The sequence below is a fragment of the Eupeodes corollae genome, chromosome 3, assembly GCF_945859685.1.
Source record: "Eupeodes corollae chromosome 3, idEupCoro1.1, whole genome shotgun sequence".
NCBI classification, from domain to species: domain Eukaryota; kingdom Metazoa; phylum Arthropoda; class Insecta; order Diptera; family Syrphidae; genus Eupeodes; species Eupeodes corollae.
The window spans coordinates 19,442,382-19,469,642 of record NC_079149.1 but is presented as its reverse complement, the minus strand read 5'-3'; the positions used below and the strand labels follow the sequence as shown (position 1 = coordinate 19,469,642).

The following is a 27,261-nucleotide window of genomic DNA, read 5'->3' as shown; positions in this document are numbered from 1 at the left end:
GCTTACAAAACCTTCTCTGCCGCAATATGTGAAAGTCTAAAGTCCATTGCCTACAACCAGATAGGCCCTTATCAGTGTGGTCCACAGACCAGAAAAGTCCACAGTCGATGAGCTGTATAGAGCCATGTCTAGATTTCTGCCCAACTCGTCCGTTTGTGTAGGATGACCATGGAGAATACTCACTGCTCCATAAAGGTTGAAAACAACTTAACAGAATCTCTCGTATCGAAAAAGGTTGATGCGCTGTCATGGAATTTCTTTAACATCGTCTTTGAAAGAAAAGTGCAGAGCTTCCATGTCAACATTAGAGGCACTATCCTTAAAAAGTCTTTCCAAATACTGGCGTATGCTGATGAAGAGTTACTCGTGCTGTTTCTATGGGCTATAAAATCAATAGAGTATGAAAGCTCTCTCTCGAGAGACCCCGTCCTGCTATATGATGCAGAAGCATGGAATATACAGATGAAGGCACCTTGGGTCGTTTCGAGGAAAAAGTTCTTCGCGTGACGCACGGTCCCGTATGCATGAGCGGATAGGACTTTTATGTACAGCAAAGCATCCACTTGCGGCCAATTTCTCTGATATTGTTCTAAAAGGTGGTGTTGGTATTGAATAAAGTACACAATGGTACAATTATGTATGGACAAAAATATAAGCCAAATGGGCGCTGCGACCTCGAAGGCATACCTCCATCCGATGATCCAAATTTTCGATGACGCTAGGGCAAACTTGTTGTTCTATAGCGTTAATATGCTGATTTATCTCATCCCTTCATTAATTGTTGCTGACTTATGACGTACATTTTTTCCTTTAAAAAGCTGCAAGGAAAAAAGTTCAACGGGGTCAAATCACATGATCTTGGTGACCAATTGACATCGCCATCACGTTAAATAACACTGCCAAAAGAACTATTGTTTCGTTAGCTCTGTTGAAACAATACACCGTCCACTTCCATTAGTTCGTTATCATCACACGATAGCAAATACCATTCGCAATTACTGCCTGACCGTCCTCATTTTGGAAACAATACGGCCTGTTGATGTCGCCAGCCCATAATTGTCGATCTTTTTGGGTTTTTCGATACTCACTCTTGGATTATTATAATCATATTTGCACATCTCCTACAGACTCGGTTCGCTCATATTTTTGAACAATTTTCCGAGTGCACGGATATTTAGGCGATTAAATTGACCGACAAAATCACGACGTTCAAATTATGCATTTTGATTTAAACGTCCATTTTCTTAAAAAGCTCATTTAAATTCGCTTTGTTTAGCTGTGGATCTTTCCATGGTTGCAATTGTATAAGTCTAAAATTGAGAAATGTCATTGACATTTACCTGTGGTTGCATTCAACATCGGCCCTTAAAATTAAAATACTCCTTGATATTCTTCAATCTTTACAAAAAATTAATATAAATTTATTTTTGTTATAAAATACTGAATTTTCAAATATCAAAATGAAACTTTAATTAAACTCGGAGGTTATTACAAACAAATTCCGACAGTATGACGACATTACCCTTCAAGTATCACTGTTCAACCTGACTTAAATCGAAAATATGTCTTAAACTATCTTCTAAAAATAAATATAATTACATTTTTGAGTACTATTTCTACGATTCGAAGCCCAGTCAGTGAACCAACGGCGTTGTCTATGGTAATGAGCTTTGAGCTCCTGGGCCAGTTGGATCTTGTACCGTTGAAGGCCCAAGTCCCGACGCAAACCGACGCGAGTTTTTGTGCACTGCGAGGAACAGACTACCTCGGGCTCTGCTGTACACTTTAGCGGAACCCGGCGATATTCTCAGCCGATCTTGCGTTCTTTGAACGTACGGGTGTTGAACACTCATTTTGATAATAAAGTTTTATCATCTGAACGTGCTGTTCAGTCGTGTAACTTGCCATGTTGATCTGGCATAAGGCATAATAATAAACAAAAGATTTGACAGATATCACCAAAATAAAATGGCCGCATCGGGGCGCCAATTGAAAAACCCTTTAGATTCAGAAGAAAGCTTAAGCATGATTACGGAATTCTAGATTTCAGCCCGATACACATGATATACAAATTTAACAATTGCAAAGTTCTGTCTTATTCAAATATTATCAATTGTCAGAAAAGTGATCAAACATCAGTCACAGCCATCTTTCTAAAAATTATGGTCGTCAACGAAAGAAATTATAATCCGATAAATTTAACTAATAACAAAAACTTTAATGGGAAATTCACAAGTTATCAACAAAATACATAAAATTATGTAGATCTGGGTAATTTGGTTATTCTTGACCTTTAAAACCCTCTATCTCTAGACATTTCAAGTGATTTGGAAATGTCAGTAAATTTTGCATTTTTTAAATGATAAGAATTTTTAAACACAAAATTATTGGTCACGTAAAATTTACTAAGAATGTCGTTAGTTAACCGATAGTGAGATAAAATATTTGTCAATACATGAGGAATTATAACACTTTAACGAGTAATTTGTTTCCTTAAGGCATTTTCAAATGATGACAGCTTCGACAGTGACAGCTGCTAAAAAAGCGGGCTATTCAAAATGAAATCTCTTAGTGGCAAACCCTCTGTTTATCCAAATTTTAGTGAATGTTTTTTAATATTGAATGTTCATCGAATCAAATTGTGCTGCTCTACAATAGAGAGGAACAAATTCTACAATGTTTCCAAGCACAACTGTAAATTCTCCTATCATAGATAAATAAGTATCTATTCAATTCAAACTTTTATGCAATATGCATCTAAACAGACAACCAAACACACACCTTTTATGGACTTTTTTGTTTTGCTAAAAAAACAAATATTGTGATCTCGAAAAATGACAGCAATAAAAGTAAAAGCTATAAAGTAAACAACAATCGAAAGCGCGAAAAGTATCTTCTAACTCAAAGCTATAGATGTACATCAGGTACTTTTAGTTACTTTAAGCCTCTTGTCTAGTCGAGAGTCGACTAACATAGCTAAAAAGATATACGGATTGTGTTATTTGTTCACTGAGCAAGCAGAACCACTTCGTATATTGATTCAATCATTGATGTTTTATTTTGTTTTGCTAATATGTATATCAATATTATTGAAGTGCTAAGATTGAGTAAGTCATCATTCAGTAGATATAAACTGACTGCCTTCTGGCACTGGGATGTGCGACACACTTCCAAATCGTGTCTAAATAAACCTAATGATAAAAAACAAGGCAAAGAGTTGGGTGGAAAATTATATCACGTCTAGCTCTAGGTCATAGATACGTTTTGTATAAACGTGGGTATTAGATACTTTAGACTATCGACTACACCATCATCATCATCAGTTTTGTTGTTCATTTTTGTGTGTTCGGAATCAGTCATGCGTTTCGCGCAATTAGTCAATTGAATGATATTTCGCTCTGATGTCTAATCTAATGCCAAATTATACTTTCGTAGTCGGTCGTTGGGTCGTCGTCGTCGTTATCGTTGTCGTGGAGGTATTCGCATAGGTACCTCGCCTTCCGGTGATCATATTGACTCAATATACTAATAGTGGGAGTGCTTTTCCGACAGAAAAATAAAACACACACAATAAAATTTTGCACAGTTTTACTGAGATTTTCGAAGAAGTTCAAGTGTAACAAGTTGTTAGCTGAGGTTTCGATACAATACAGAATGGGGATATTTTTTGATATTGTGAGTGAATATTTTTATATCTTTAAAATATCGATAAAATTGTGTTTTTGAATAGTTCAACAAGCCTGAATTCTTTGACACTTACACGTATAAAATTAATTTTAGATCCCAAAAGTGTAACAATTTTAAATTAAGTTGAACACTCTCAAAATTTGGACACAGTGAAATCTATTCATTCAAAAATATAATCAGTAAACCAATAATTTTGAAAAATAAAATAATAAATTCATGCAAGTCTTTAGTCATCGTTATAATAACATGAAATTATGACTTTTTAGTTCTTGGAATAAAATTCTAGGCCTAATCTATGAACAAAGTGACACAATCGCTATTTTTGACACGTTTCTTTTTAGCACGACGATGGTTTTAAAATTTTTAATTGATGTATTTTTTTGAAATTTCTTGTTGAAATGAAAAAGTTGTTCGAATTTATAAAAGGTTTATAAGAAATGGTGACCAAATAGACTAAAATTAAATAACTTTTAATTATTTTTGTTCAAAAAGAAAACTTGAAACGTGGCATACAACTACAGCATTTTTTTAAAGAAATTGCTTTGGACGAATAATTAACTGCTTCTCCGCATAAGCCAACAAGAAATCCTTATCATTTAAGTTATTAAAAATAAGTTCTTATACAAAAATTGTTGGGAGTAGACCTTCAGATTTGATTTATTAAATTAAATGTGATGAAGAAATACATCTGAAGCCAAAGTGTTTAATTTTTCATATCATGAGTTAAAACATTGGCATCCGTTATTACAATCATAAATTTCTCAAAGTTGGCTGAATCTTCTCAATTAACTAGAAAACAAATTAAACTCAAATGTTTTTTAATCAGAATTGAATTTTATCACTTCGATTGTTATCGATAAACCTATGTGAAATTGAAAGACTCTTGAAACTATTAACTTCAAATATAAAGTAAGTCTAATGGGTAATATCTCACTAGCCATTAGTACTTTAGGCTTCAATTCAATGTTTGTATTACACATTGCGAAGAACTGTTATTTTTAAACAAAATATTTGTCACCTCGACTCGAATATCTTGAATATTCGGCCTGTCTCTAAAAAATTTGAATCTTCTTCATTCTCAAATTATAATCGAATTGCATTTATGTCCCTTCTTTTCAAGGTCATAGAAAAGCTGATCGGTAGTATGGCTTTTGTAGCAATAGGCCCACTAGTTTTAGTTAGTTTTTAAAAACTTTATTTAACACAAAATAATTTTAAATTAACAATTACATCTTAAGATTAATATGGTTTTACCACACCATCTATTTCCGTTGTTATACATTTATTCAATATTTCCCAACCAAATTTTAAATCTGTAGTGTGCTTCCTTAGGAGCCGCAGGAATGAAAAGGATTTTTGTCTGGCTTTCCGGCAATCGGCATCGAACCGTAACTGTTTACCAGTATCCTTTCGTTTTCCTTTGGTACTTTCTGGCACAGCTCCATTTATAATTTGAGTAAGGTCCTCCAATTAAGTTGTTCAGATTATTTTGGTAAATAGTTTTAAATGGGATGTTCAAATGGTAGACATGTGCATTCACACAAGCGTCCACAGGTTTTTCTCAAAACCCACCTCTGTCTACCAACTCCTACTCTCACCTCCCCGCGGTTAACATCGGGTGCCTAGTACCTCAACTGGAGATTGGGTTCCAACCCCAGTAAAAAGTTGTTGTGGGCACCAAACGAGAGAGAGGGGAGAGGAGTTTCCACTAAGGCACCTCTCCTTATCCAGGCGGCAGCGGACGAATTCTCGAGATGGAATCAACGGTGGCGTCTACAGTTCCAGTAAGGTTGAACTACTTATAGGGCTTCTTCGACATATTCGGAGCCCAGGCCTGTAAGGAGCGGTTTATCCGGCTCCCTGTCCTTGGAGTTATACTAAGGATCTGGCCCTCCAGGTTAAGGGTTGTGCCGTCGGGGTTACTTCCTGGCCACGTAAAAACATCATAGATCCAAGCACCAACAAGCCTCGGATACGGACGGATTCACGGTTGACAACCCACACAAACGAAATAAGGACAACGAACTTCGGATATGTACGTAGAATGTTAGGTCCCTTAACAGACCACGTGCAGCCGAACAATTAGCTGAAGCCCTAAACTGCTGCAAGGCAGATATTACAGTGCGATGGGATGGACCGGGCAGACGCAAACTAAAAGAGTGCGATGAACAAAGACAGCGTCTATTTGGGTGTAGATTTGTTGTTGGAACTAGGCTCAGGCAAAAAGTCTTAAGTTTCAACAGTGTGAGCGAGCGCATCACGACAATCTGCATCAAGGCTAAATTCGCCGACATAAGACTAATATGCGCGCATGCCCCAACAGAGGAGAAAGATGAAGACACCAAAGACATATTATTCGAGCTCTTGGACAAGACATATGAACAGTGGCCTGGCTATGACATTAAAATTGTCTTAGGAGATTTTAATGCCAAGCTAGGAAGAGAAGATATCTTTGGTGGCATAATCGGGAGATACAGCCTGCACGACACTACCTCTGAAAACTGATTCAGGCTGGTCGATTTCACTGCGGGGCGATACGTTCTGGTAGCTAGTACGCAGTTCACGCATCTTAATATCCACAAGGGGACAGGAAATCTCCTGATCAATCAACCGTCAACCAGATTGACCACATTGCGATCGACGCACGACACTTCTCCAGTATCCAGAATATCCGAAAATTCCGAGAAACCAACATTGACTGGGACCACTACCTCGTTGTAGCCAAGGTACGGCTACGGAAATCCGATTCAAGCCAAAACAAGGAAGTACTGTGAGAACACTCGACGTTAGACGGCTACAATCGCAAGAGACTGTCATGTCCTTTTCCGATCGAGTCTCTAATAACCTCTTAAGGAGTCCAATGCTTCCTGCATTAAGCATTGAAAACCAGTGGCAACATTGCCTTGCAGCCATCAGAGATGCCGCCTCTGAAGTTTCACACGGCCACCACAGCGAAACCCCTGGTTTGACGACGAATGCCGGCAAGCCTACGCAGCGAAACAGCAGACATACAAAACGGCGCTGCACAAAAGGACCATAGCTGCTCGCGAGCTCTACGAGCTAAAGAGGAGAGAGGAAAACAGGCTTCTTAGATGAAAAACAAATAGCATGAAAAGCGCGCGATCGAGGAGATAGAGGGATGTTACAACAGGAATGATTTTTGTAAATTTTACCAAAAGGTAAACAAAACCTCAAAAGGGTACCAGCCACGAACCGAAGCCTGTAAAGACGATCAGGGGAACATCGTAGTGGAACCGCAGTCGATGCTGAGAATATGGAAAGATCACTTCTCCAAATTATATAACGGCGATGACGAACCGAATTCCGCTGTAAGAGAGATAGAACCACTCAACCTTGGCGACGCAAATCAACAATTCCTCCTACCCGACCTTGACGAAGTGAAGATAGCTATATCTTAACTTAAGTCAAACAAAGCTGCTGGAGCTGACGGCATCACCGCCGAACTATTCAAAGCAGCAGGCGATGACTTGGTAGGGAGCATGCACCAACTCATCTGCAAAATATGGTCGGAAGAAAGCATGCCCGATGAGTGGAATCTCAGCATAGTGTGCCCGATACATAAGAAAGGAGACCCTCTAAACTGCGCCAAATACAGAGGCCTGAGTCTCCTTAGCATTGGGTATAAGATCTTCTCTGCCGTATTATGTGAACGTTTGAAGCCATTTGTCAACAACCTGATTGGTCCTTATCAGTGTGGCTTCAGACCAGAAAAGTCCACTATCGATTAAATATTCACACTACGGCAGATCTTGGAAAAAACCCAGGAGCTTCAAATCGAACCCACCATCTCTTTATCGATTTTAAAGCCGTGTATGACAGGATCTATGGGGAAGAGCTCTACAGAGCCTTATCAAACTTATCCGTTTGTGCAGAATGACGATGGAGAATGCACGCTGCTCTATCAAGGTCGGAAAAGATCTTACCGATGCATTTCATGTCAAAAAAGGTTTTAGACAAGGCGATGCACTGTCATGCGACTTCTTCAACATCGTTCTGGAAAGAATTGTGCAAAACTCAACCGTCAACACTAGAGGCACAATCTTCCAAAGGTCCATCCAATTACTCGGATACGCTGATGATGTTGACATAATTGGAAGATCAAAGCGTGATGTCAGTGGAGCGTTTTTGAGCATTGCGACGGAAGCGAAGAAGATGGGTTTAGTGGTCAGTGAGGGCAAGACCAAGTATATGCTGTCATCAAAAAAGGACACTGAACGACGACGTCTTGGACAAAACGTCACCGTGGACAGCTATAACTTTGAGGTAGTTAAGGACTTTGTCTACCTAGGCACCGCTATTAATGCAGACAACGGCACCAGCGCTGAGATCAAACGAAGAATAACTCTTGCAAATCGCTGCTTGTTTGGACTTAGAAGGCAATTGAGAAGAAAAGTCCTCTCTCGAGCATGTAAAATCACGCATAGATGGAGAATGGAGGAGTCAGGTATATAACGACGAACTGTACGAGCTGTACAGCGACAATGACCTAGTAAGCAGAATTAAAGTCCAACGGCTTAGATGGCTAGGTCATTTAGAGCAGATGGACATCAACGCTCCAGTCCGGAAGGTCTTCGAATCCAATCCCGAGGGACGGTGCAGTAGATGAAGACCGTGACTCAGGTGGCGCACACAGGTGGGAGAGGACCTCAACCAACTTGGCGTGTGAAACTGGAGACAGCCCAGGTCCGCCTCGGACTGTAGCGCCACCTTAAGTAAGTAATTAAGTAAGTTCTAAATGGATCTCCCCATTTTAGTTTTGGTAGTAATCCAAATTGCTTTATGTGTACATTATCATCTGCGCTTGGGACTAATCAAGTGATTTCTAAGGGCATGTGGTCAGAGGAAATTTCCTTCATAATTGCATTCCACTTTCTTGACACAAAAAATAGTCTATCACTGCCAACTAGTGATCTCATTATTTATCTCACCGAACAGTGGTACAAATTCTTACATCGTTTAGGAGAAGATTAAGATTATTGCACTTGATATTTTAAAGTCATCAAGCTCTCTTATTGAAAATGTCCGCATTTAGTATTGATGAGTCTCTTTTTTGTTGGGTAAGAAATTACAAGTAATATCCTTAGGTTTCAAATCTGATATCCATAAAATAAGCGCTGCTGTGAACCAGGGCTCCGATTTGTCTTCGATACTCTTCCTTATTTTTATAAATGATCTTTTGTCTCAACCTACTAAACCACTAAATTGTTTCGCTGATGAGAGTAATCCCAACTTGTCATATTTGATCTTAAGATTCAAATCCTTGTTCATTGAATGTGCAACGGCAGCGTAGGATAAGCTCAAATTCCGATCTTGACAGAATTGTCCAAAGGGGAATCAAAAAACGTGTAGAATTTAATGCTTTGAAAACTCAATACTCCCCCAATGCCACTATCCATGGGTGGTAATTGCATCGAGAAGACTGAACAGCTTTCAATTCTAGGTATTTGCATCAGAAACCACTTTTTGTGGAATGATCACATAATTTACACCGTCAAAAATGCTGCTAAGTGTTTATGTTTAGGTTTTCTCCAACGATGCAAGACGTTTTTTAACCCTTCTAATATTTCTATAATTTATTCTAATCTTTCTATAATTTATTCATAGAAAACTCGAGTATAATTCTCATATTTTGGCTGTTGCTCCAATAAAATACTTAAGTCTTGTTTATAAAAAATAAATAAACTAGGTCAAGCAACGGCTTGTAGAAAACCATGGCCAAGTGACTTACAACACGCCGAATCCAAACGACTAATTTAAAAAAGCACATTTCATGACAGGAATTAATCTTACAGGATTCAGTTTTTGACAGTTCCTAGCAAGAGGTAGCACTCGTATAAATTTTAGGGGATACAGGTAGGGTTTGAAACAAACACCTCAAGCATGACAGTTTTACGAAGTAATTATCAAGCAACGGGTACTACTCAATCCATGCTCTCTTTCTTTAATATTATGTGGTTACGTCTTACTTGTCTAACATAAATCTTAAAGATACGCTGAACCATTTTTGAAAGGATGGTTTTAAACAGACGGTTTTTGAAAGCAATTTCTAAAGACTTTTTACACGAATCCGCAGTGTAAAAAGTCTTTAGAAATATGAGAAATTAATGCTGAAAACGGATATTTTTCAAATTTTAAAAGAGAGGTGTTTTAAATCAAAACCACTAATTGAAAACCATTCTTTCAGTTTATTTTCAGTGATTCATAAACTACCTATTTTGAATTTATTTTAATGTCGAAAAATGTGTTCAAATATTTTAAAAATTATTCGTCTCCTTAACTGATATGTGTACTACTTGAATCTTATTTCTTCCTCTGAAGTACATCAAATGAAAACACATGTGAAAAAATTAAAACACAATACAGAACCAGATAAACCAATATTACGGCTAGTCCCAGAATGACTATGATAGAAAGTATTAGCTTTATAAAGCTTAAGTTCACAGTTTGACGACGCTACGTTGTTCAATATTTATTTGGTAGCCATCGATAGTGAATGCTCTCAGTGAATTTGGAAACATGGACAAGTTCGGTCATCATTATGTGATACAAAACTTTAATTTGAAAGGCCTCAGCCCAACATATATCAACGTGGAGCTTGATTCTGCTCAGGGGGATTCTGCAACTTCGTTTACAACAGTAAAATATTTGGTACAGAGTTTAAACGAGGTTGACCATGCCAGAAATGGTGACGAAAATCCAAAAAATGGTATTAGGTGACCGTGGACTGAAAGTGAACAAACTAGCAGACATGGTAGGCATTTTAAAAAAGGCTGTACAATGTGCATCGCATATTGACTGCGAAATCGGACACAAGAAAGCTGTGCGCAAGATGGGTGCCACGGTTACTTAAAAAGGAACGATAATAGGCGTCAGCCATGAGGATATTTCAATCTAGGGTTTGGGGCAGTTTCTCAGCTATAAATATTATTTATTTAATACTATATAATAAATTAAGTGGCGCAAGAGTCCGTTGAGAATTTTAGTGAATAGTGACTTACAACTCTCAATCATTCCTGTGTACGAGTAAAGTTTGTCAAGGATGAAGTTTCAAAGCAATAAAGCAGTGTTTTAGCGACAAATCATAACCATGGATAAAAAGTAGTTCCATCACTTCACACCCTTTTTGCCACTTTTCGAATTATTTTCTGTTTCCAAACTTAAAAAAATGGTTCGTTGATAAAAGATTTGCTAACAATGAAGAGATGGAGTCTGCTGTTGATGGCTTTGTTGAGAAGCTTGAATAGCCAGTGTTCTCACTATAAACAAAGTTTAGAAGCTATTGAACATAGGTTGAAAAAGTGTAAGGAGAACATGTATAGAAGATATTTTTCCCCAAATTTGTTTGTGTTTTCTCTATCAGGTCAGATACTTCTAGGACTTCCCGAAGTTCTATCACATATAAAAATAATACATATAAAAATACATTTTCAACCGTATTGTAAATTTGACACAATTCTTTTAAAAAAATAAACACAGTTTTTTCTATTTTAGTTAAATTTTAATTTTATTTTGCATATTATTAATAAGAACTTATTGCGGACAAAATCAAAGACATTCTAAAACTTGAGCAAGATAAACTTTGCGTAGACAATATTGTCAACGTGTTTCGAAGCTTAACAAATTTTATTATCAACTAACTTCAAATTATGAAAGAAATTTAAAATTGATTCTCTGTTTCAGTGTTTTGACGTAAAGAAAATACTTCGGCGATATTTGTGAAACACCAACAAAAATCAACTTCTCACAACAGTTGACTTTTTACTTTCAAAACATTTCCAACTTGTCCAAAGGTATTTATACCCACGACGAGTACAAAAAACACACCCATTTCTATTTATAAAAATAAATTGTCATGTTTTTTAAATAAAAATAAAAATAAAAACAAACACAAAAACAAAAAACACTATAAAATTGAAAACAAATTTTGTTGATGTTATTTAATTTTACATCATAAATACCAAATGATCTAAATTACCTCCCCTTCCGCCTTGTTGAATCAAATATCGAATTTATAATTGTTTTTGATAATTTTTGCCTAGTAATGAGGTAATTTATAGATATTTTTGAATCAATAATAATTATAGATATTATTATTATTATTTATTTACAACATCATTATTCTATTTTCTATCATAACATCATAATACTCGTTATATTCACTCAAGGTTTAATTATTCTGTTTTCAAATCAAAAAACATAAAATTGTTATTGATAGGTAAATGATATGTACCTACTTTGTTAAGTGGTGTACCGAAGTTGATATACCGGCGCTTTTTAATTCACATTTAATTACACGGCCGTTTACTGTATCCACTTGTGAGTTCAAATTGTGGTAACATTCTGATATAAAATCATTATCAAACTTGTTTATCCGATTTCGATGGATTGAAGAATTGATAAGAGCAAAAAATCAAATTGATTTGAAAACATAGAAAAACGATGGAACATGGGAACACGATATTATCTACATTTTCCTATTTACAACTTCTGCAATAAAGTACATGGGTTGTAAAGATAAATTCGTAAGCCCATATTTTTATAGAAGATAATTTGGACTTTAATTTATAAAAATGTGTTGTTTTGCGAACTCAATAAGAACCTATCTATCGTATATGTGAATGAATGGACATAAAATTATTCATAACGCACGCGTCAAGGACATAAAACCAGGAACATTGAACGAACGACTTGCACACAAAATAAAAGAATTGTGCAATTAAAATATTTTTTAATTGTAGGTGGTGTACGAGTATTTAGGAATATATGAATTTTTTATAGGTGTATCTTGAATTTAGATAAATTTTGTAATCAATATCGTTTTATGAATAATAATCAATAGGTACCCCATGTCGTTCAATATAAGCTTCAATTTTAATTGAAAAGGCCTAGAATACAGACTGAGACTTATTTTTAATTTTTATTTTTGGCAAAAAGGTTTTCGAGTAGAAAAAAATATCCTATTTCTTTTGAGTTCCAATATTTTTATTCAGTGGTTATTTCGATCGATAATATGAAAAACTGTGTATTTCCCTTAAATACGTAAAAGACTACAAATAAAGTAACGTGAAGTAACTTTCGAAAAAGTTAAAAAAAAAAAAAAAAACAATTGCAAAATGGACATTGAAAATGTAAGTTAAATAAAACTTATAGCTAAGGATCTTAATTTTTTGGGAAAATTAAATCAAAAGTGCAATAGTTTTGAATTTTTAGTGATTACAAATATTATTCTTGTCTTCCCGAAAAGTGTGTTAGCTGTATTAACTTGGATACTACAAGTGGTTTTCTTTTTTTAATCAGTCCCACTCTTCGAAAAAGATCGATTTTCAAAAATAATTGGTTTGAAGTTTACCAAATGTTTTAAATTGATCTTTCGTTTAAAAACAATGACCAGCCTTTGAATTCATTCACCATCTGAAGAATGATTCAAACTCATTCAAACATTTGAAAAAGCTTTCAAGGCTTAAAGTGTTTATCTTACAAGAACCAACTACATTCTCACATTTTCCGTTTGGTAGAAATGTCAAAATTGACAAAACCAAATGACTTCTTCAATTATTATAAAATCGATGTTTTTTCATTCAATTCAAAGTTTTATCGTTTAAAATGTTTAATAGTTCATTTAATAAGAACAAATATATTTACTTTTTTTTTTAAAGCATAATTTTTAAAATATGGAATGAATAAAAATTCAATTTGTTTTTTTTTTTTTAAACTTATTGATTTTCAATGTAAAGTATGAGTTTTGATAACGGTTTAATTTTCGCTTAGTACTCTTTTTAAACTTTATTATAAATAAAATTAAAAGCTTTTACATTTTTAATTCCAATAACCATGGTATTGGAAAATGAAGGAAAATTTAAATTAATTTTACTTTGTAAGAATTTAACTGAAAGTGCGCTAAATTAGAAATAATATTGTTCATAAATGAAATTTTTATTAAGTGGCAATATGATTTTTCAAAACAACTCTTGATACAATTTTGCGAAGTGAATTCTGGAATTTGAAAAATTCAATGTTGATTGTTTTCAATTGTTAATTTAATAAAGTTTTTATGATATTTGATATTTTTGATATTTTTTATTTGATATTTATTTATTTGTAATGTTAACTGTACATGAAGTTAAACATATAAATAGTACAAAATAAACTAAAATTGATGTAGAATACAATTAACAAAAGAAATATATACAAACATGTAAGAACAAAATTAACAAAACATTAATTATACATTAAAAATGGACTAAAAGTAAGAATTAAAGAATTGAAAACAAAAAAAATCAAAGACATGTTAATTTAAAGTTATCTGAACCAAGACGCAAGGAAAATAAAATTGAAAATGATTATTTTAAAAGTATGTTCACTCCAAGTTTGAGAAATATTCAAAACAAATTGCTTGAAACTTTCTGTTTTCGATTCTAGACTTCATGTGACTGGGAAGGTTATTCCACAGTCTAACAGCATGAACGAAAAGTTGCCTGCGCGATAAAAAACACGTAAAGGTGGACGAGCGCAATAAAATGAAACCTCTAGAAACACAAAAATTAAGATAACTTGGAGTCTTTTTAACAATCAATTTTAAGAGTAAAATGCAACAACGATATTTCAAAAAAGCTATCAGATCGCAATTTAAAAGCTGACAATCTTGAAAAGAGATATGATCGAACCTACGTAGGTTAAAAACAAACCGTGCTATAGGATTAATGCCACCTTTAGTTTGTGAGCTTATTGAGAGTCAAGATCATTAAACATCTCACACCCGTATGTTATTATAGGTAGGACAAGTGCTTTTACCAGCTTTAATTTAATATGGGTAGGTGGTACGGATTTAGTAACAGATAGTCCTCTAAGTGAAGCATAAATCTGACACAACTGTATCGACATGGTTATTCCAAGTTAACCTGTTGTTAAAAAACAAACCTAAATTTCTAACTTAGGCAACATATTCAATAATACAATTATTCAACATAACGGGAGGAAAATTATCCGGGTTTAGTTTTTTTTTTTAATTGGAAGAGCTTTCGTTTCTTCAGGATTGAGTTTAAGTCCGTTCCGTGTCGACCAATCATATATTGCCTTTAAATCAATGTTAATTTTAAATATTGAATCCTTAAGCATCACCTTAGGAAAACTAACATATAATTGGACATCATCTGCATAGATATGAAACAGTAAAGGTCCAAGGATTGATCCTTGGGGAACACAATCATTAACAGGGAGAAACGAGGACATTCTACCATTACAAGCTAAATAGTTTCGTCAATTTATCACAAAAAAGATTATGGTTCACACAGTCAAATGCCTTTGAAAAGTCAAGTAAGGTTATCGCAGTTGTAAATTTATTTTCTAAAGCATGTCTTATGTCATCAGATCCGTTGGGTAAGGCTGAAACACAACTATGTCCAGAATGAAATCCAGATTGCCAAGGATTTAATAATTGATTGTCTTTAATATAGTATTTCATCTGGTTACTTATCATGCTTTCAAAAACTTTAGATAGAAACGATAGAATAGCTATCGGTCTATATTCCTTCTTCTTTCCTTGTTTTAAGACGGGGATAATTAATGGATGTCTTCCATACTATAGGATATGTAGATGTCATTAGAATGGTGTTGAATATGTGCGTTATGTGGGAAAGGAGGAAGGGTAGGAGGATTTTAATAAAGTCAGGATAAATATTGTCAAGCCCGGTGCATTTAGATTTTATGGAGAAAATCGCTTTACCTACCTGATAATCATCTACGGCACTTACCGAAAAGGCGGTAGTAGTATCATTCTCTGCACGGCTAGAAGACATTTTACAGAATTGGGTTTGTGAAGTAGAGAATTCAACATTCAAATCTTCCAAATCATCATAAGATTGAACATCTTTTCGCAAACCAATATTCTTAACTTCCTTCTAAAAAAAACTTTGACGACCGATCTGAGTTAAACTTGTTGTTATAAAATTTGTATTTCGCAATTTTTATCAAATTCGTTACAGAATAACATAACCGTTTAAAGTCGAGGAGCATTTCTGGACCACCAAAACGTCTCCAACGTCGGTATGAGACAACTCTAGCCTTAATAGCATTAAGTATATCCTCAGAGCCAAGGACAACTTCGAGATCTTATATGACACGTTTTAATGTAACATGTTTGTTAAAAAGATCTTTAATCACTGATGTAAAGTATTGAATTTGATAGTTTACGTTGTATATGTGGTGTAAATTGAATGAAAATATATCAACATACATTGGTTAAATAAGTTTTCAACATTAATATTACGAAAATCACGATACTGGAAAGAGTGCTGCGATTTTTTATCGAAATTTAAGTCAAGCGTTGAAAATATAAGGTCATGATATGAAAACACAGGGATGGATAATTGACTATAACATTTAACAAAATTTTCATCACTAGTAAGGAAAACATCAATCAACTATGGTGCACAGGGAAGAAGTGAGTTGGTTCAGTATTATCAATAAAGGAGAGTCCTAGGGAATTTATTGATGTTTTAAAACAATTTTAATCAAACTCTAAATTTGTTTGCTCCCAACATAGAGATATCAAAAACCACAGCACCTTGCTTTTCGATGCAAACAGCGAAAAGCAAGGATGAAAGAAAAAAAGTTGAGTTGTCAATATTTTTTGGATGCCTTGTCAAATTGGTCCAGCATACCTCATTATATTTGTTTTTTTTTTTGGTTTTCAAACATATTTATGGCCGTAATGTTTAAAATAAACGAATTTCGAACAGTGAAATGTACAAAGGTTTCCCGTCTTTGTAATTGAGTATTTTTTTCTAGTATCTGACGAAATAGCCCATAATGACAGTTTTAACAGACGAATGTCCTACGCTGAAAGTAGGATTGCTGAACAGTGACTTACAACTCTCAACCATTCCTGTGTGCGAGTAATTGCGGTAATGGAGGGGACCTACATTTTATACGCCGAAGCCGAACGGCTAAGACAGTACCCGTGAAAAAAATGTTCTGTGGCACAGACAGGGATTGAACCCAAGACTACTCGCATGACAGTCCAACACACTAATGATCATGCCACGGATATTCTGAAAAGTGCTTTTAAAAAGCGGTTTTAAAAAAAATAATAGAACTTTTCATTTTTCCGTACGACGCGACGCACGTTAAAAACACAAAACTTCCCATTTTTTAAAGGACTAAAAAGCATGGTTTTTAGGTGTCACATATTTCGAAAACTACATATTTCTTATCAGTTTTTTGGTTTGGACTGTCATGGGTTCGATCCCAGCCTGTTCAACCTAAAAGTTTTTATTCACGGGTACTAATTAGCCATTTGGTTTCGGCACATAAACTGTAGGTCCCCTCCATCCCTGCAATTACTCGCACACAGGAATGGTTGAGAGTTATTAGTCACTGGGCCCTTGTTCTCCACGGACTGTTGCGACACCTAATTTATTTTATTTTATTTTTTGGTTTTGTAGGTTTTCGTGTTTTGGTAAAAATATTTGAATTTTTCTAAAAATTAAATAAAAATCACCAACAATATTTTAAAATGAAATATTTTGGGTTGAAAATCTTATCGAGAACCGAATATCAATTTTAGCTGAATTTTACTGAATATAGAAAACAATATTTTCTAGAAGATACAATTTGGTTGAACATAATATCTTTCACTTTGGAAAAGATTACATTATATAATACAAAATATTAATAAAGTCGCTATTGTTTTTGGTTCGTAACATATTTTAGTTTAACCACTAAATTTTTTTGAAAGTCCTTTCTGCTTGTTTCTGTATTATTATTTATATAACAAAATTTTTGTTCAAGTCCATACCTCTTGTGGTTCTTGAGATATGCTATTCTTGAACAGTCCGACAGACGATTGGCTTTTTTCCCATCCCTTCACCTAATGAAATGTTCAATAAGAAAAAATGCGTATTGTTAAAATTTGCTCGTAATACACGAATTCATAAAACCTTTTGTCAAATTTAAGTTTAAGTGCAATTAACAATTTCCAATAATGACTTTAGACCTAAAAAGTTTCATGAACTTTTGATTCGTCGTTAACAATACAAATTTTTGTTGTCGTTTACCATATTTCAGCAGAAGGGCTCGGTAAGCTTTCGAAAAAGGAGATAAGAAGCACGACCTTTTATAGTCGTAACGCAGCTGCTGTCAAAAAGAAATTACTGTCAATCAAACGAATCAAAATTTGCAGATCGAAAAGTTGTAATCTTGTCCTACACCTGATTCTTGATTCTAACTAATAAAAGCAACTTTAACATTCACAATGGACGGTGACGGAATTTTACCAAACGGTCTTTTTAAAACAGCTTTATCAATAACTGGAATATACAGCGACCATTTCCTTGTCTTCGTATCAGTGGTTTTCGTTATTCTAAGTTACCGGCATTCGTTTAAGTTTTGAAATAGTAATGGAAGGCAATTCAAGGGAAAACCCGCTTTACGCGAAACCAACGTCTGTTCGGTTAGGTGATAATTTAACGTTTAATAGTCTTGAATTAGTTGTAACAGTTTCGAATTAATTATGCGAATCTTGTTGAAAACTTATAAAAGAATAACTCCAAAACCAGTTGAAAACTCTTTATATTGATTGTTTTATTATTTAAAAGTTGCTATTAATTACGATGATGAGTTGATAGTTGTTTTTTTTTTTGAGAATCTAGCTACTCTAAATAATCTTTTGAATTGATTCAGAAACCTGGAGATATTTTAACACTCGCGGCTGTCGTGAACAATTTTTTTTCAGGGTTATTTTATATCTTTGGAATTAAATTATATCATAAAAAAAGAGGCTGGGTGCGACCCACACTGATAACTTCCCATTTCGTCTATCGATTTGTCTTGCTTAAAAGTTTGTACTCGTATCAATTTTTACCAAATTTGTGTACTATTTTTTGTAGATTTTATTTTTTATGAAAAAACGGACTGTTGGATTTTTATATAAAAATTACTGAATATCGAAAACAATATTTTCTGTGAAATAAAATTACTTTCAAGCCAATATTTAAAATTTTTGAAAAGATATTTGAGTTTTATACATTTTTTTTAGGTTTTTATTTTTTGTAAAAAAACTGTCAATTCGATTTTTTTCAAACTTTAACTGAATGTTGACAACAAGATTTTTTGAAAGATAAAAGTAAATTAAAGCCAATATCTCAAAGTTTTGAAAAGATATTCGAGTCGAAAATCAATTTTTAACAACTTTTATAAAATTTTTTTTAGGTTTTTATTTTTTGTAAAAAAACTGTCAATTCGATTTTTCTCAACATTTTTTAAAATGTTGAAAACAATATTTCTTATTAGATAAAATAAGTTTGAAGCCTAAATTTCAAGGTTTTGAAAAGATATTTGAGTCGAAAATCAATTTTTACTAACTTTTATAAATTTTTTTTTAGGTTTTTATTTTTTGTAAAAAAACTGTCAACTCGATATTTTTCAAGCTTTAACAAAATGTTGACAACAAGATTTTTTGAAAGATAAAAGTAAATTAAAGCCAATATCTCAAAGTTTTGAAAAGATATTTGAGTCGAAAGTCAATTTTTACCAACTTTTATAAATTTTTTTTTAGGTTTTTATTTTTTGTAAAAAAACTGTCAATTTGATTTTTTTCAAACTTTAATTGTATGTTGACAACAAGATTTTTTGAAAGATAAAAGTAAATTAAAGCCAATATCTCAAAGTTTTGAAAAGATATTCGAGTCGAAAATCAATTTTTAAAAACTTTTATAAAATTTTTTTTTAGGTTTTTATTTTTTGTAAAAAAACTGTCAATTCGATTTTTCTCAACATTTTTTAAAATGTTGAAAACAATATTTCTTATAAGATAAAATAAGCTTGAAGCCTAAATTTCAAGTTTTTGAAAAGATATTTGAATCGATATTCAATTTTTACGAACTTTGAGTAATGTTTTTTTTTAGATTTTTATTTTTTGTAAAAAAACTGTCAATTCGATTTTTCTCAAAATTTTATCAGATGTCAAAAACATTATTCTTCGTAGCACAAAATTGTTTTAGAGATGAAATCATATTTCAGTCGTAAAATTTTGGAGGTGACAAATTTTTTTTTTCAGTTTTATTGATTTTTAAAAAAAACCGTTATATTGATTTTTTTCAAAAAATATACCTGTTTGGTATCATGTTACAATATATTATATAAAATTTAATTCAAGTCTCTAGCGTTTTTGGTTCGTAAGATATTTAGGGTTAACCAAAATTTTCACCTTTTTTTCAAACTGCTATGGTAAAAAAACCACCCACGCAATTTTTTTGAGAGCCCTTTCTGCATCTTTCTGCCTTATTATCTGTATAACAAAATTTATTTGAAGTCGATATCTCTTCAGGTTCTTGAGCTATGGACGACGAAAAAAACGTCGCGAACGTACGGACGTACGGACGTACGGACGTACGGACGTACGGACGTACAAACGTACGTACACACGCACGCACAGACATCTTTCTAAAAATCTTTTATTTCGACTCTAGGGACCTTGAAACGTCGAGAAATGTCAAAATTTTCAATTTGACAAATCGGACCCATTACAATAACTTCCTATGGGAAGTTAATAAAGTTTCTATATGACTTTGGTTCCCATTATGCATTAATATTTTGTGCTTATCTCGTATCAGTAAAAAAGTATTGGAGCTTCCGAAATTTGTCGAAAGAAATAATGCCATGGGAAAAACCCATAGAACTAACCATTGATGAATTCGAATTGATTTTATAACACACAATTCGGTAAATTGTTTCTCCGATAAACCATATTTCTGTAGACTTTTAGGAAGTATTAACTATTTCATTGCACTATGAACTTATATTTTTATCATTTATCTGCTAAGCAAGCTTAAACATTTTTAGCACACGACACATAAAATATTATCACACCGACATTTCTGAAATTTCGTTTATGATTTTATTATGTGAACGATTGTTTTTGAATATTTTATTATACAGCATAATCAAGAAATAATCTATAAGAATTTTTATGTAAGGCCTCCCGCACTAAAGCAATTTAAACCAAATTATAAGCCTGTTTTCATATAGGATATTTGCTACTTCTTGAATTTATGACAGAAAGCAAATAAACATTAGGTAAAATCATTAAAACAAGTGACGATAGAAATCAATATATGGCTTTGAAAGTACAAAGTCATCTAGATTAGTTAATAGAACTTCTAAGAATTTTTTAAATCATCAATTTTTATTGAGTTAATTTACTGTTGATAAAATAATTAAATTTATCTTGTTTTTTTTTTTGTATTTTAATTATTCAGACTCACATTTTAGATAGTAAATCTAAATATCGCCTCAATGTGCCCTACAGTGCTCCTAAGAAAATTAACTGGTGGTTTGCACCTTTTTTCGTGGCCATCTGGATTGTCCTATACTGTACAGTTGTTTTGAATTTATCAATTTTACTGCCAACACCATTGACTCTGAAAGATGAACCCAATGCTCCGGATCGTTTTATTGGTGAGCGAGCCTATTCAATACTCGAGGGTTTGGTCAGCCTTGGACCACGAATTGTCGGAAGCGAAGCCAATGAAGTGCAAACTGTTGAGTATTTGCTGAACGAAATCGAGAAAGTTCGGGAACAGGCAAATACTGAATACTTCGATATAGAATCCGAGGTTCAAACTGTTTCGGGCAGTTATATGCATTGGACCATGGTCAATATGTATCAGGGAGTCCAGAATGTTGTTGTTAAATTGAGTGCGAAGAGTTCCAATAGTTCATCGTATTTGCTTATCAATAGTCATTTTGATTCGGTGCCGGGCAGTACTGGCGGAGGTGATGATGGAAGCATGGTGGCGGTAATGTTGGAGATTATGAGGGTTATAGCAAATTCCAGTGGACCATTGGAACATCCTATTGTGTTTCTATTCAATGGAGCCGAGGAAAATCCCCTACAGGCATCCCATGGATTTATAACACAACACAAGTGGGCGAAAAATTGCAAGTAAAGTGAAACAGGATTTTTGTTATTTCAGACAAAAAAAGGCTAAAGAATTAATTTCTTCCATTTATTATAGGGCTCTTATAAACTTAGATGCTTGTGGAAATGGAGGGAAGGAAGTGCTCTTTCAATCAGGACCAAAACATCCATGGCTCATGAGAGTAAGTACACAGAGGTTTTAAAATTTGAGAGTTAGAAGAATTATGTTCAATTTTAATCAATCCTTTATTAAATATTGGTTGAGAAAATTGAATTCCTCTAATATTCGTCTGTTTGATAAAAGTTAAAAATTTGGTATTTTTGGGTTGTCTTTTTCTTTTAAGACTATTGATTGAAACTTCTCGAAGAAACTAACCTAAAAATTGTTTGTTATTTTAGTATTATCGTGAAAATGCAGTTCACCCTTATGCTTCGACAATGGCTGAAGAAATCTTTCAGGCAAAGTTGATTCCCTCCGATACTGATTTTCGTATTTTTCGAGAATTTGGAGGAGTTCCAGGTAAGTTTTCTTTCTATATCTTTTAACAAAATTTATTGAAAAATGTTGTGAACTTGTTTGGACTTAGGTTTAGACTTTGCTTATACTTACAATGGTTATGTCTATCATACCGAACATGATCGAGCTGATATTGTTCCAATGGGAAGTCTACAAAATACTGGTGATAATATTCTTGCTGTTGCAAAGGCTATTGCAAATGCACCGGAAATGTACAATACAAAAGTAAGTCAAGACCTTTCTTTTTATTCCTTATGATCCTATCTGAATCTATTTCTAGGAATACGAAGATGGTCACGTTGTGTTCTACGACTTCTTCGGGTGGTTTATCATCTTCTATACTCAAACTGTCAGCACAATTATCAATCTAGTCGTTTCTTTCGCCGCTCTCGTTGCTATTGGAACTTCTATATTCTTTATGATTGTTCGTTCGGGACTTGGAGTAAATGATATTTTGAAACGTTTTGCTTTAGTTATTGGTCTTCAAGTTGTTGCATTACTTCTGGGTACTGCACTATCACTTCTTGTTGCGCTATTCATGGATGCCATCAATCATTCTCTAACGTGGTTCTCACAAATGTGGCTTCTTATTGGATTGTATTTTTGTCCAATGTTCTTCGGAATGGGAATTGTTCCAGCCATTTACTGTCAGTACAAGAAAAGGGATCAACTCAGTTTGGGATTCAGAATTCAAATGTTTATGCATGCTCATTGTGTGCTCTTGGTAATTCTAACTTTGGCTATAACCTGTTGTGGTTATCGATCAGGTTTTATGCCGATGTTGGCAGTACTTTTTGATGTTGTTGCTTTGATAGTTAATTTGATCACCAAATGGCATCGAAGAGGTAAGATCGATCTCATTGAAAAAATGGAAGAAATCAACTATAACTATTGAATTTTATATCTTCTAGCTTATATTTTTGCTTTGACTGTTATCATCTGTCAAATTTTGCCGTTCATTTATTTTACCAACATTTCCTACTCATTTTTTTACACCATGGTTCCGATGATGGGACGTAATGGTTCTGGAATCAATCCGGATTTGATGATGGCTGCCTTGGCTGTATTCATGTCAATGTTGTTTGCTGGATTTTTGGTAATTTTAACAATCTTTAACTAAGGAGTTTCAACTTTTAAATTATTCGTAGATACCACTTATTCTCTTCTTCCGTAAGACAAGAATATTGGTTTCGGGATTTCTTGTGGTCACCCTTGTGTTCATCATTATTTCTCTGACTCCAGCTGGATTTCCATATCAAGAGAAAACTGCTGTTCAGAGGTTTAATTTAATTGTAAGTACTTTAACCCTTCTGAGGTGCCTAATAAAATCTAGAAGTTGAAACATTTTTGTTTTATCACAGCACGCTAGACGAGTTCTTCATGATTTTGATTCATCAGTAAGAATTGGTGATTCTGGAATCTATGTTTGGCCCCAGGATAGAAGAACATCAACTGTTAATGGTAAGATTACCCTTTTTCTGAGAATTGAACTTTTATTTATAAAACTTTCTTCCAGATTTAGTTCCGGTGATGACGAAAGGACAAAAAGTTATTGACTTTTGTAAGACTGAGATGTTTTGCGGAGTTCCAGCCTACAATCATAGATGGAATAAAGACAGGTTAGGAAAATATTAAGACATATACATTTCGAACACAAAAAAAGCATTACATTTTCGTCTTTTTCCAGGGATCATAGTTTTTGGATAGATTTCAGTGAACCAAATATTCCATCAGTTCCCGAACTGGAACTTTTATCGAAAGAAGTCAGTCCTTTTTCAGCAAGATTTGTTTTCAAGTTTTCAGGGCCCGATCACATGACAATTTTTGTTGGTACCAAAAGTGATGCCCAGATTAAAAGTTGGAGTTTCAATGACACAGCAATTCGAGAGAATTGGGAACAGCCATATTTTATTTATTTCTCATATGGCAAGGATTCAACTCCTCTGGAATTTTTCATTGACATTGAGGTAATAAAAATACATGGTTAAATTTATCAAAATACATAATTTTACTTATATTTATATACTTTTGTTCTTCAGAAAACTTCTGGAAATTTTTCGGAACCAAATATCGAAATTGGAATAGGAGCACATTGGGTTCATAAGAATGCACAAAATACAAAAGAATTTGAAGAATTCCTTGACTCATTTCCTGTGTGGGCTTATGTCAACAATTGGGTGGCTTCTTATGAAAGTTGGGTATTTTAGATAAAGTATAAGGCGAGGTGTAGAAATGACTGCCAGCATTAACAATGTCACATTTATGTATAAGTTGTGATGTTTTATGAAATGTGATTTCTATTTTTGTTAAGATAATTTGTTAGATTGTAACAATCTCGTTATTTATTCATTTAAATTAATTAAGTAAATAATTTAATTTTAAGAAATAATAATGATTACTCATCATACACGGCCTTTGTTATGATATTAAAATATAATTTAATAAATAATTTTATTTAAACTAAAGAAAATATTAGCTGTTTGAATTTATTGAAGATATTTACAGTCATTTACATATTTCGCTGATTTTAGATAGTTTATGTGTCTAAAATCAGAACATTACCCACATGTTAGCAGGTCTATCAGGCCACAAGTCTTGAGTTCAATCCCTGCATATACCATCTAAGCCAGTTGTTGTACCCATAAAGAAGTACTGAATAAGCCTTGTCAACATAAAAGTGACATCTCGGATTTGGCACACAAACTATTAGTCCCCATCTCTGACATTACTTGCATAGGCGAATGGTTGATAGTTGAAATCACTAGGCCTTTTATTTAATATTAATTCTTTCTATCTAAATTTCTGTAGTTTTTTTAACATTTTAAATCTTAATTCTGTCAAGTACATATTTAAGAGGACTGAAGGAACATAAAAAATAAACTTATTCCTTCATTCAATCTTACTCAGAAAATTTTCATAAATCTTAGAAAACAAATGAACTGTCGAAATGATTTAAAATTTGACACATTTGTCAATCTAAAATTGAAGAAAACTTTATAAACATTTTAAACAAACTGTTAAATTTTGTTTTATCAATTCATCGCTGAAAGATACTCATCCTGTAAAGAGGTTATAAGGATTAAAGATATAAATTTCCTGATTATAAAGCCAACCGAAATAATTTCAAACAAGCTAGAAAGACCTGTAACGGACATATTTTTCAACGCTTGCAAAACCACTGGGTAAGCTTTTCCATCTATCCTATTCTGCAAGCCTCTGGACGATGTACACATTTTTAACCTCTTCTGATCTGGCTACAGTTTTAAAAAGCTTTTATTTGTCCGCCCAAAACTCGAGTATAATTCTCATATTTGGACCTTTAAAACCAACTTCCTATAGGAAGTTCTTGTAATAGGTCCGACTTATTGAATCGAAAATTTTGACATTTCATGACGTTTCAAGGTCCCTAGAGTCAAAATATAAGATTTTTGGAAAGATGTCTATGCGTGCGTGTGTACGTACGTTCGTACGTCCATATGTTCCCTACGTTTTTTTCGTAGTCCATAGCTCAAGAACCAGAAAAGATATTGACTTCAAATAAATTTTGTTATACAGATTATAATGCAGAAGGGGCTTTCAAGAAAATTGCATGGTTGGTTTTTTTACCACAGCAGTTTAAAAAAAAGTTAAAATTCTGGTTAACCCTAAATATCTCACAAACCAATAACGCTAGAGACTTAAATTAAATTTTATATTATATATTGTAACATGATAACAAACCAGTTGTATTTTTGGAGAAAAAAATCCAAAATCCAATTAACATTTAAAACAATTTTGAGAAGAATCGAATTGAAACTTTTTTACATACAAAAAAAAATGATTTTCGACTCAAATAATTTTTTTAAAACTTTGAAATATTGGCTTTAAACTACTTTTATCTTTTAAAAAATATTGTGGTGAACATTTAGTAAAATTTTGAGAAAAAAATTAACTGACAGTTTTCTTATAAAAACAGTACCTAAAATAATCAATACTAAAACTTGGTAAAAATTCACTTTCCACTCAAATAGCTTTTCAAAAATTAAAATATTGTCTTCAAACGTTTTTATTTCACAGAAAATATTGTTTTCGATATTCAGTATTTTTTTATAAAAATCCAACAGTCCGTTTTTTCATAAATCAATAAAATCTACAAAAAATAGTACGCAAATTTGGTAAAAATTGATGTTCGGTTCTTGATATCTCTCACATTAATTTCATTCATCCAATTTGTAAAATGTAAGAAATGGTACGAAAATTGGTAAAAATTTGTTTTCGGCTAAAAATCTATTTAACAAAACTAGATTTTCAAACTAAACTATTTCTTTGTATGAAAAATATTGTTGGTAATTTTAAAATTTCTAAGAATAATTCAACTGATAACTTTCTTAACCCAACACGAAAACCCACAAACTTTTAAGCAAGACAAATCGACAGACAAGATGGGAAGTTATTAGTGTGGGTCGCATCCCAGCATCTTTTAATAAATATTATTTTGACCAATGACACACATTCTCATAAATTAAAGCTTTATATTAACCTTGACTGACTCAGCAGGCAACTTGTTTGTAAACGGTCATCGTTCAATAATTTTAAAATAATGCAAATGTGGCTTTTACTAAAAAGTTGTGTACTGTCCGTCTGTTCATTGACTTAAGGGTGAATTCAAAGCTGTTAAGTCCCAATTGCATTGCAAAACATATTAGTTCATATGCACCCAAAATATTTTAAGAGTTGCCATTATGATGTCAGTTTGCATTTTAATTTTTAAAAAAATATACCAATGTAAACATCATCAAGAAAGAGCAAATATCGGCAAAGGCTTTCGGCTCTAAAACATCATCTTAAACACATACTTAATTATAGGACAGGGAAAGTAAGTAACGAACGCAAAATAAGAAATGTTTCGAAGAAAATGCATGAAAAACACGATTTATAGTTGATAGTTGATAGTTGATAGTTGATAGTTGATAGTTGATAGTTGATAGTTGATAGTTGATAGTTGATAGTTGATAGTTGATAGTTGATAGTTGATAGTTGATAGTTGATAGTTGATAGTTGATAGTTGATAGTTGATAGTTGATAGTTGATAGTTGATAGTTGATAGTTGATAGTTGATAGTTGATAGTTGATAGTTGAT

General features: G+C 33.3%; 1 protein-coding gene across 3 annotated transcripts; it reads left to right on the top strand.

Annotated features, from left to right (window-relative positions):
* The first annotated feature begins 3,121 nt into the window (after positions 1-3,121).
* On the top strand, positions 3,122-24,612 carry LOC129949985 (endoplasmic reticulum metallopeptidase 1). Of its 3 annotated transcripts, none has more exons than XM_056061740.1 (12): positions 3,122-3,675; positions 20,964-21,649; positions 21,723-21,807; positions 22,025-22,145; positions 22,213-22,367; positions 22,423-22,987; positions 23,054-23,238; positions 23,291-23,434; positions 23,504-23,603; positions 23,659-23,761; positions 23,830-24,109; positions 24,182-24,612. In XM_056061740.1, exons 1-12 carry the CDS (start codon positions 3,655-3,657, stop codon positions 24,347-24,349), a joined length of 2,613 nt encoding a protein of 870 aa, XP_055917715.1. In that variant the 5' UTR covers positions 3,122-3,654; the 3' UTR covers positions 24,350-24,612. The 3 variants fall into 3 exon arrangements, with proteins under 3 accessions (XP_055917715.1, XP_055917716.1, XP_055917717.1); XM_056061741.1 differs by lacking the exon at positions 3,122-3,675 and adding an exon at positions 12,195-12,230; XM_056061742.1 differs by lacking the exon at positions 3,122-3,675 and adding an exon at positions 12,570-12,836.
* Positions 24,613-27,261: the final 2,649 nt, after the last annotated feature.